The sequence below is a fragment of the Sinocyclocheilus anshuiensis genome, unplaced genomic scaffold, assembly GCF_001515605.1.
Source record: "Sinocyclocheilus anshuiensis isolate Anshui unplaced genomic scaffold, SAMN03320099.WGS_v1.1 scaffold792, whole genome shotgun sequence".
Classification (NCBI taxonomy): Eukaryota; Metazoa; Chordata; class Actinopteri; order Cypriniformes; family Cyprinidae; genus Sinocyclocheilus; species Sinocyclocheilus anshuiensis.
Window position 1 is genome coordinate 526,534 of NW_015558618.1, and position 11,444 is coordinate 537,977.

At 37.0% G+C, this 11,444-nt stretch overlaps 2 protein-coding genes across 3 annotated transcripts in view; both read left to right on the forward strand.

Annotated features, from left to right (window-relative positions):
- The first annotated feature begins 717 nt into the window (after positions 1-717).
- On the forward strand, positions 718-2,167 carry LOC107680413 (protein kish-B-like). Its single transcript, XM_016476302.1, has 2 exons — positions 718-871; positions 956-2,167. Exons 1-2 carry the CDS (start codon positions 718-720, stop codon positions 1,036-1,038), a joined length of 237 nt encoding a protein of 78 aa, XP_016331788.1. The 3' UTR covers positions 1,039-2,167.
- A 1,094-nt stretch (positions 2,168-3,261) lies between these two features.
- Positions 3,262-11,444, forward strand: part of LOC107680431 (mitogen-activated protein kinase 14B-like) — a 36,922-nt gene continuing 28,739 nt past the window's right edge. The window contains exon 1 of one of the 2 annotated variants that reach the window (XM_016476315.1): positions 3,262-3,757. In XM_016476315.1, the coding sequence (XP_016331801.1) occupies positions 3,639-3,757 (119 nt within the window). In that variant the 5' untranslated portion in view covers positions 3,262-3,638. The remainder of the gene's footprint in view (positions 3,758-11,444) is intronic. The other variant, XM_016476314.1, reaches the window with a different exon arrangement.

The following is an 11,444-nucleotide window of genomic DNA, read 5'->3' on the forward strand; positions in this document are numbered from 1 at the left end:
TAATCCTAAAAAATAACACTGCCAAACACACATGCTAAAAAACAACAACTTACTGACACATAGTAAGAAATGGTTATAAAAACTGAAACAGAAGTGAAATAAGTAATAGGAACTATTGTTATTATTAAACACTACTGTTTGAAAGTTTGGGGTCAAGGTGTTTTTTTTTTTTTTTAATAATTCTTGTATTTATCTACATTACATAGCTGCTTTCTACATTATTAATAATAGGAAATGTTTTTGAGTACCAATTTAGCATGTTAAAAAGATTTCTGCGGAATCTTGTGATACTGAAGACTGGAGTATTGGCTGCTTTAAACAGCCTGCCATCACCATCACAGGAATGAATTACATTTAAAATGTCCCAAAATTGCAAATAATTACTTTAAATTGTAATAATATTTCATTACTGTTTTTCTGTATTTGTATGAAATAAAAGCAGCCTTGTTGAGCATAAGACCTTTTTCCAAAACATTAAAAAAAATCTTACCGTCCCAAACTGTAGAACAATAGTTATTGTGTAATTTTACATTTACATTTAGCAGACGCTTTAAGTAATTATAAGAATATTTGACCATAACACCATAAAGTGTGATTACTTTGGAAAGTGTGAATAAATCATCACTTTATGAGTTCTGTATCCCTCTGTGTTGTGTTTGTTTATTTTTTCTATTCAGTTTACAGCACACTTTTTGAGCTGCGTGTAATAGAGGGTTAATGGTGTGCTCTTTATTCACAGTGTACTCTTTCGACGGCATTCTTGTATTTGGGCTTCTTTTCATTTGCACGTGTGCATACCTGAAGAAGGTCCCTCGTCTGAACAGCTGGCTCTTGTCTGAGAAGAAGGGTGTCTGGGGAGTCTTTTACAAAGGTAAGCCATCTGTCGGATCTGTAATGAAGCTCATGGCGTTGCAGTGAGGTTTCATGCGCTGTGTGTTTTCTCTTTTCTCTGCAGCTGCAGTAATAGGCACACGGCTCCACATTGCTGTGGCGGCGTCCTGTATGTGTATGGCATTTTACCTGATTTTTCTGAAGTGACCCAGATGAATCGCTCTCTCTGGAAACTGGACTCTGAACGCCTGTAGAAATGCAGTGCTGGCGAAGATGCACAGAGAGCCGACTCCACCTGCGGTTTAGCACCAATTTAAGACCTGCTTTCCATTTCTGTAAATGTTTAACTTAAGGTTAGATTTCGGGTGAATTCGGTCTTGGATCAGGGTTAAACCGTAATACCTGCCGATGATGAAATGAAGAACTTATTATGGATTCAAACTTCTTTTGCTTGGGCGTACAGTAAAGAAGGCAGAAACAATGTTATCTTGTACAATTTTTGAATATAAGTTTTTTTTTTTACAAAAATGTCATTTATTGAGAGCTATTTTAGGTTTAGGTGTCATGAATGGCTTATGTCATTATTCAAATGACCCCAAATGTTTATAATAAACATATAAGACCTATTGTTTGCAGCATGGGACAAATTATGAAAAATGTTCCATAGACTTCATGGAAACCTTCCCATTCAAATAGGCAAACTAGTAATGCTACTAGATCAAAACAAAACTTGTACAACATTATTTTTTGATACCACATATATACTTTAATTTTATAATATATGTAAAAGCAAACCTTCTTGATCAACACCATGTGATTTCATTGTGAAGATGTGTCTGTTTGGTTCGGTTTGATAAATACACAGCTACATAAAACTACAATAAACATAGACGTCAACACTTTTCTGAATGATCCTGCTATCACATTATATGTGGATGATATGATATAATTGGGAAAATTCTAATCGTTTTGGGGAAATACACTACAAGTTCAATCTTTAACATATATAAATAAGAGGGTTAATTTCACTTTTTCAACTCTTGAGTCAAGAATTAAGATTTCTGTAATACAGTCCTATGATATTTTTTTTGTGTTGATGCATTTTTGTCTATTACACATTACAAACATGTAGATGCCAGGATGTTCTTTTGTATTTAAGCATTCAAATGCATGTGGTATCTGAACCTATCATCAACTCTTCATGTACTAAAGTCCACAACTGAACTATCCTCGTTCAGCCTGTAAATGTACACAGTCAAGCTCTATAGAAAATGCTAGTTGTTGGAGGTTCATATTTGTAAACGTGGAACATAATAAATATTTTCTGTATAATCCTATGCAAGTGCTAGCTAGGTGTGTTCAGTTGTTGTCCTTTTCATTTGAATCCTTTCGTGTTTGTTGTGTGTAGCAGTTATGTGATCCACCGAAAGTTTTAAGCATATTTAAATCAGTGCTGTTGAGATGGTTTAAATAAGAATTCAATTTGAACTTTTCACTGTGCACTTTGATTTCAGAAGCTATAAAAGTTACCGTAAAGTGTTTGTTTATGTCGCGCCCGGACGCCGCCACGTGGAACCTGTTACTTTTCTCAGCGCTTTTAAGGATGAACCAATCAGATTAGCGCACCACCTCCGCGCTTTTACTAACGCTGAAATAAAGTAGCAAGTACTCAAGTACTAGTAAGAGTATGAATAGTAAGCAGTAAGAGTAGTTTACTAGTATGCGGTTCCGAATTCAGCGTACTAGTAGTAGGCCTACTATTGTTTTATTACCGATAAATATATTGTTTTATTGTCGAAAGGATTAGATTTATTTATGTTTGAGAAGTATTAAGCAATACATTTTATTTTTTATATGGCGTTTTAAACTGGTACCTGAACATCTTAAGAGATATTATGACATATTTGAATGTCAAATAGAAAATAAAAAGATAAAAGCATATATTAGTCATTAATATTACTGAGGAACTGCCTCAAGCATACATACAGTATACTGAATATTGCAGTGTTTACATTTAGTCATTTAGCAGACGCTTTTATCCAAATGAGGACAATAGTCAAGTCAAGTCAAGCCACCTTTATTTATATAGTGCTTTTAACAATACAGATTGTGTCAAAGCAACTGAACAGCATTAATTAGGAAAATAGTGTCAATAATGCAAAATGACAATAGTAAACACAAATTTTTCAGTTAAAGACAGTTCATCATTGAATTCAGTGATGTCAACATCCAGCTCAGTTTAAATAGTATCTTTGCAATCAAGTCAACGGTATCGCTGGAAATGAAGTGTCCCCAACTAAGCAAGCCAGAGGCGACTAATAGAAGCAGTCAAAACTAACAAAAGAGCAACAAAGTCTAAAGGCTATTCGATTTTTTATTATTATTATTTTACTGCTCATATAATTTAAACAGTTACTTTGTATACATGTCGTGAATGATTATTTCTGTTTCGGTGTTGCTTATATTAATATTGAGTAATCATAATAAACAGAAGTTCTCGCGAGGTTTGGGACGAAGTCCCGAGAGTTGCCCTTGTGCAGTGACGTCAAGCGTGTTCGTCAGAGGAGAACCTGTAACGGGAGAAAAAAAAAAAAAGAAAAAGAAAAAGAAATCCGCAGAAGAAATCTCACGCGTTTTCTGCCACCTCGCGACTCCTCCAGGATCAGAGCTGGAGTTTGTGCAGATCTTATGCATTTGACTGAAGTCCTCTAATGCACGCGGATAGGACTGAACGCGGAGCTTGCGCTTAGTTGTTGTGTTTGTTTATATCAAGCAAGCAGCACAGAAGTTTCCACTCCTCTACAGGAATGTCCCACAAGGAGAGACCGACTTTCTATCGACAGGAGCTCAATAAGACCATATGGGAGGTTCCGGAGCGCTACCAGAGTTTGTCGCCCGTGGGTTCTGGAGCTTATGGAACCGTGTGGTAAATATCTATAACCTCACTGGATGATCTTGCATAACACGCTCGGGCCTCTTGCGTTTGGTCCAGTTTGTTTGTTGAGAGCCATGTTGCAGCATTGCACGTTGAGTGAGAACATGCTCTTTGCACAAGGAAGGTCTTGCACTCTTAACAGCATTGCTGTGGAAGTGTTTGCTCTGCAGAAGCCACCGGTGGCTGTCCAATGGTAAATGTTCAGCGATTCGATATTGGACATGTTGTTTGAGAATGTCCGTGTTTTAAAAGTGTCATGCGTGCTAGATCACATTGTTGGGCTTACTTTGCATGAATCAAATGAGCAGGAAATGAGAATGGATGTATGGATTTGGAGTCGAGTGAGATGCCTACGCACTGTGCTACGTCCGAACTGATTGCACTGTTTTTAAGTTTAATCATTTTCTGTTCTTAACTGTTGTTTTTAGGCTTCATAATCGCGTGGAGCATTTTTGAGCATCTTATGTGGGTTTTGTGATGCCAGATTTGCTGCGTGCTGGCCATGGGTTAATAATAATAAATGCATAATGCATATTAGGGTTTTTATTGTTGTGGTAACTATTGTGTAAAAAAAGAATAGGATAATAAAAGTTGTGAATATAAGCTATCACACTTTTTTTACAAAGAAAAGTCAATAAATACAAATAAGCTGTAATAAAAAATATTATTTTAAATAAATAATATAAGTGAGCAATGCACACATAATAATAAAGTAATAAAATATGTTATTATTGTCTAATAAACCAATAAAATAATAAAGAATGAAACAACTATAACTCAGTTATGCATAGAAGTTATTAAACATATATAAAAAGTCAATAATCCATAAAAGTAATCTATTAAGTAATAATTGGTTGTTATTGTGTAAAAAGGCAATAAAATAAATAAAAATGTAAACTTAATTAAAATTCATTTGTGGATATAACTTACTGAACATCTATGAAAGACAATCATAAAAATGATCTGTTATAAAATATCATTATTTTGAATAAGTCATAAAAACTAATAAAATACATATAAATCAGCTGAATAAAATTATATCAGCAATCTGTCATTTTGACTCCAGAAAAACTACCTTATGAGAAAAACATAGGCTAGGTGGAGTGGGTTGTTGCTCTGACTCATAATTCCAGCATTAAGTGTTCTCCTCACCACTGCGCTTGGTTACTCATGCTTGTGAGGACTAGAAAGAAACCTCTTCTAAATATTACATAATTTACTCAAAACTAGTGGTTTTCCTTCAACACCTCGATTTTACATTAGACATCAAGTGGTGACCCAACGCAGTACCTAAGCTCTGCAGGAAATCCATTGATTGTGCTCATATCTGTGTGTATTTGACTAATGCAAAGTTAAATAAGCAAAAATGTGTGGCTTGGGGCTTTCTGGAAGGAAAAGCCAGCATTTCTTTGCATGCTGCTGACATCAAGGACGGGCCTCGATATGTCTGGAGGAGTGTCCTCTCCGGTCTCTTTCGTTTTCCTGGACAGCCCCTAAAAATGTGGGCGGATCCTGTCCCAGCGGTGTCCTCTGTCAGAGATAGAAATAGAACTCCATTGTGTGTGTTCCCAGGACATTGCAGTCTGGTAAATCAAGCAGGTCAAGTGTGTTCACCGTCAATCATTCCTGCTCCTGCATGAAGCTGCAACACGTGTTTCTAGGCATACAGGAAGCACTCTGTCTGTCATGCTGATGAATATAAAGACACTTTATCAAACCCTGACATGAGAAGTGTAGTCGTCCTACAGGGCACTGCATTATCTTCTGTCACACGTTTCAAGTGATATTTTCAATTCAATGAACAATAGGCAGCAATTTGTGTTTCAGACAGACATTTAAACATATCTTTTTCTTTATTAAACAAGTAGTTCGCTCACCAAGCAAAACATGTAACTGAATCTGTATGTAACAGCACTTTTGCTCAAGATGTTGAGCCTTGAGCCTTGCATTTCCCGCCCACTCCGAGCGATCTTGGAACAGGAGAAAATATAGACGCTTTCCAAAAATCAGCTTCAGTCAACTCTGCTGACCTGGACTGCTGTAAAAGACAAGTGGAATGACATAAACCGTGAAATGCCTTAGAGCTTTTATATATTATATTCCCATTCATTTTTTCCATAGGGATTTTTAAAAAAAAAGTCCTCGTTAAGGAGTTCTAAGTCATGAACCACACCAACCAGCTACGAGGTCAGTCTCAACATCATTACAAACTTACATTTGGAGCGAAATGTATTTGAAAATCGGACAAAAAGACAATGGCACAAGGGTTTAACTGATGGAAGCATTGTAATTAAATAAATGAAAACCCATAGATAAATATAAAACTATTGATTTTGATTTGAATAGAAATTTGAATAGATGTTGAATAGAAATAACATTTTACATTTATTGCGCAATATGCATATATAGACCTTATGTAGCTCCACCCCTTTTCAGCGCTGCGCTCATTTGTATTTCCACAGCGTGAAAGTAAGGTCATACGAATTTATGAATGAAGCGCTGTTTTAAAGCGCCTTCCTACTGACATTTGTTATGACATCGGCCTCGAACATTACAATGCAAATGATAACTCTCGTTAACTCTACAATAACTAAATCCACTTCACCAGCTAATTACTCTTCAACAGTGACGCTATAGAGCTGCCGCAAAAAATGGAAGTTCAGACATAATATTCTAAAGATGGCTGTGTACTCGTTTCTCTGACGCATAATAAGGTCTATGTGCAATTATTTAAGTAAGTTGCGAGCCGTGTGCGGGCACTAAAGAGTTCTTTTGGGATGTTTTGCTTGTTTCGCTTCTCTGATTGGTGGAGATTTCTTTGCAGAATCATGGGTAATGTAGTTTTCCACCTGGAATTCCAATGTTAAACTTATTTTTAAAAAATAAGCTGAAATAATGCAGGCTGATGGCTTCAGCAGAAGCATGTATCATAGATGAACAACCTGGCTCATTGTAGGTTTATAAGTTACTGCTAAAAATCAGTTTCCTTGCGCCGTGTCTACACCGGACGCGACAAAGCGATCGTTGCAAATCATTTGAACTTTGTGTCCGTACATCATAAATAGAACGAGGCATCGGTTTACTGTCTGGGATTTGTCATGTCGTGTAGCAACCAGTGTAGACAGCATTGCGTTGTGCCGCTCGCGTCCGGTGCAGACATGGTGTTATCCAATTTGAGGATCAGACATATAGGTTACCACTATAATGCTGGTCAGTCGATCTGTTGAGATTGTTAGAGGTGTGTTTTGTGGGAGCAGCAGTGGGATTCCTAGTCTGTGAGATGCACAGAAATGTCATGAATTGTCATGTGTGTTTGCAAAAGTCCCACATTGTTCAGGTCTTGTTGTTTGACAGAATAGACATGGATTCTGCCGGAAGGCTTGGGGCTTTCTCTTGGAGTGGCTGGATCGAAGAGAAAATCCATCTGTAAAACACAGAGTCATTATTTGAGTGAGGAACAGAGGTGTTTATCATCCGAGTGCATTTGTCAAGAACATGATGTACGATAGAATCAGCAGAGTGAAAGCACAGTGTCTGTTTCTTCTTCACTCATTTAATTGAAGCTATTTGTGACGTGTGGTGCAGGGCAGAGGGAACACAGCGACCGACTGACTGACTGACTCATGGTGCTCTTCATTGGAAACCCCGTTGGCCTGCTTCAGGCCTGTTTTGCTGGGGTTTGTTTTTCTTGCTCTGGCACGAGTTCTTCATGATCTAGGCGAGGTCGAACTGAAGCCACAACTATCTCCCTTGTCAATGCGTTGAAGGCACATTCCATATTCAGTGCAAAAATAGTTTCAGTTTACGGTAATGCGCTTTGTCATGTTGCCTTCCATTGTAAATGAACTTCTCTGTAGATGTGTTTTTTTCTTTCTTTTTATAAACGGAAACGAATGAGTCAAATTATTTTTGGTAGTATTTAAAATGTACATGACATATTACATAAGTGATTCCGGCTGATCACACATGTCCTTTTCTCACTCAGTGATGACATATTTTTGTAGGCCCACTGGGAAGTTTGCTTCACAAAAACCCAATAGGATATTTCCAATGGCTTTTAAATTATTGAGTTAGAATAGTTTGCAAAAGTACGATTATAAGCACAAATATAGGCTAGTTGCAAGAGGTGATTATCTGGGTCAAAGCACCAATCGTTCATGTGGACAAATAGGTGATAAAACTGCCATGTATCTTTTCAGATATTATGTGTTTGTACTGCGAAGTCAACACAGTCTGGAATCTCCGCTGATACTGAACAGCTTAGAAAAACGCATGATAGTTCCAAAAACAATGCGGAAATATTCAGGCATTCACATTGATGGAAAAAGATGCAAAGAAGACCTAAAAGGATCTCATCTAGTGGACAACATAAGAATTACAGCCATCATCTGCCATTCATATTGAGAAAATGCTGAAATTTGATTGGCTGCCGGTGGCTAGGCTTGCTGCGATAGACGGTGTTTTCGGACTGGTGTTAAGCCGCAACACCGGTCACATCATTTGCCTACCGCGGCACCGCCCCCCACCGTCGTTTTGATTTTTTTATAGTAACAAAATAATTTAGCCTAGTTCAGTTAGAGGACGGACATTTTTAAAAACTAAAGCCCGTGCAGTGTGCCGAACCGTGCGCGAACAACGTGATTTTATTTATCACGTGAGGAGAGTGAGTCGAGCTGACTGACAAGAGTGAGATTTTGAAAAGCCTATTGACTGGAAGTTATTTTAAACATTCGTTTCTTATTTATTTGGTTCCACAGTGTTTGCTGATTACTTTATTTAAACTTTGTGTATTTTATTTATTTTATTTTACATCAAGGTGTATATGCCGTGCCTCCAAGCTTTCTTATTCGTTTTGCTAATAAACGTTCTATGTTTCTTATTTATTTGGTTCCACAGTGTTTGCTGATTTTCAGTCTTATACACCCATTTAAACTTTGTGTAGCCTAAGTAATTTGTAATTCTATTAGGCATATATGGTGTATTTTTATTTGTTTTGTTAATAAAAGTTCTGCGTTTGACCTTGTTGTTGCTTGAATTGAGTCAACGCTGAATTGCCGCTAATTTGAAAGTGAAAGTAAAATGCCCACGGCGCTTTTTCTAGCTATTTGAAAGCCAAGAATTCTGAGGAAAAGAGGGAAAACTCAAATGAACAATTGCTTGATGCCGAATTGCGTTACTTTGAAAGTGAAAGTAAAATGCACACGGCACTTTTACAGGCCATTTGAAAGCGAAGAAAAGAGGGAAACTCAAACTAACTAACACTCCCCCCCCACCCCAACGGTGATACCGTTATTACCGGTGTTGTCACACGTCGATTAACCGGTGGGAAAACTTCCTCACCGTCACAACCCTACCAGTGGCCATGTTTGTTGATTTGTCTGACTAAAATTTAAAGGTGCAGTATATTGTCGGCTAGCGGTTGACATGGGTACTGCATCCAAATTCAAAATATTGTTTCTCCCGTGCCCTCCTCCTCAGACTCGACGCTCACACGGGTTGCCAGGTTGAGGACACCCAACAGGAACGAGTGCAATTCACAGTGGAAGGCGTCAAGTCGATGAATTGATTTATCCGCTTTTTAATATGCCTCTGGTCATAGAACTTTTTAGGTGGATGCTGAGGCTCAGATCTAATTCGTTAGCTGGCTTCCATGGCTGCAGTACGCTGTGTTTTCTGCCCACTGGCAACCCGGGGTGTCGAAATCCTGTTGGGTAGATTGGCAGTGGGCGGAATCACACAGGCCAAAACAAAAACAGACATTCCAAAACGGAACGCATGTTTCAAAGTAGAATAACTGGCTGTCGGATTGTTTTTTCGGAGAAACGAGTATGTGATCTTATCTTCTGAATGTCCAGTTGTCCATGTGGTTCATGGTTTTGGACATGGCATTCATCAGATATAGATCAGTTGCAATTGGCCATCGCTAGACCAATTAATTAGCTTTGCAACTCGTTGATAAATCAAAATTATTTTTTATAACTTTTTGTTATTGTGCTACGTTTTGTGTAAATCAGATGTACAGCCAGCATAGGACGAGGCAAAAAAAAGTATTTTTTTTTAGCAAATTACATTGGCCAATAAAGTTTAGATAATCATAAAAATGAAATTTTCTCTTGATCATGCTTAAGGCAAGTATTTTTGAGCTTTTTTTCATTGATTGAACCTTAAATCAATGTGTTAATCTAGGTCATGATTTAAAGTCGGCACAGATGTCTTCTCTATTGTGACGTATATCTGAGTGAAATGACAATGTTGTTTTAAACTGACAGATTTAGCAAGTAAAGTTAAAACAACATTAAACTTCTAATGAGCTATGAATGTTCATAGGCTGTTAGTCGCTTTTGAGTTTAGTTAATACAGAGAAAAAGCTTAAGCTTCATGATCCTCTAATCACAATGTCCATTATGGGCTACATCAGCGTGTCCCGGTTTGATAGAGATATGGGACTTTTCCTGTACACTGTGGTGGTTTCCCATGTTTCACAATCAGCACTGAGTCATTGGCTCAGCTCTCTGTGCTAGATCTTTCTTTTGGATTAAACCCAGCTTGCATGTGGAACACCAGTCCTGTGCCTGGTCGCTGTCTAGCGTGCAGCTGTCTTCTGTTTCAGCACTCTAACTGTACCTAATGTTCAGCCTGTTTACAATGCTTGTAAGTAGATATCTCTCATAAACACCACACCCTTTGGCGTCTGCAGTGGAGACGGTTCAACTAGTATGCCTACTTCCCCGTCAAGCTAGTTTGAGTCACGCAGCGATTGTTATGTAAAGGGAAGAGCAACATTTGCTCAAGACTCAACAGTAAAGCTGTACAGATTTTGACCTCACTGTTGGCATTGTGTGTCTGTCAAAACTGTACACCCGATTATGATTTATCTCGTCTTATCAGTTCTTTTGCATCACTAAAATTTGCATGTGTTCCTATGAGGCCTTTTTTTCAAGGGTGTGATAATACAATCAGTTCAGGCATGTGACATAGTAAAAATGAATAAATTATTTATTAATAATAATTAATTAATAATAAAAACATAAATTAATTATATTAAATACATTGCATATAATACATCAGTAAGTATTAATATTTTAAATAACTAAATATATAAATGTTTTTTAGATAGATAGATTTATTAGATAGAAGTATTAGTACATTTATGATGTTACAAAAGAGTAGATATCTCTCATAAACACCACACCCTTTGGCGTCTGCAGTGGAGACGGTTCAACTAGTATGCCTACTTCCCCGTCAAGCTAGTTTGAGTCACGCAGCGATTGTTATGTAAAGGGAAGAGCAACATTTGCTCAAGACTCAACAGTAAAGCTGTACAGATTTTGACCTCACTGTTGGCATTGTGTGTCTGTCAAAACTGTACACCCGATTATGATTTATCTCGTCTTATCAGTTCTTTTCCATCACTAAAATTTGCATGTGTTCCTATGAGGCCTTTTTTTCAAGGGTGTGATAATACAATCAGTTCAGGCATGTGACATAGTAAAAATGAATAAATTATTTATTAATAATAATTAATTAATAATAAAAACATAAATGAATTATATTAAATACATTTCATATAATACATCAGTAAGTATTAATATTTTAAATAACTAAATATATAAATGTTTTTTAGATAGATAGATTTATTAGATAGAAGTATTAGTACATTTATGATGTTACAAAAGAT

Bases quoted from the DNA above. Each gene is read 5' to 3' on its own strand.
- LOC107680413 (XM_016476302.1), top strand. From the start codon at position 718: ATGGTGTGCTCTTTATTCACAGTGTACTCTTTCGACGGCATTCTTGTA. The intron at 872-955 runs GTAAGCCATCTG...TTTTCTCTGCAG, and splicing joins CTGGGGAGTCTTTTACAAAG to CTGCAGTAATAGGCACACGG.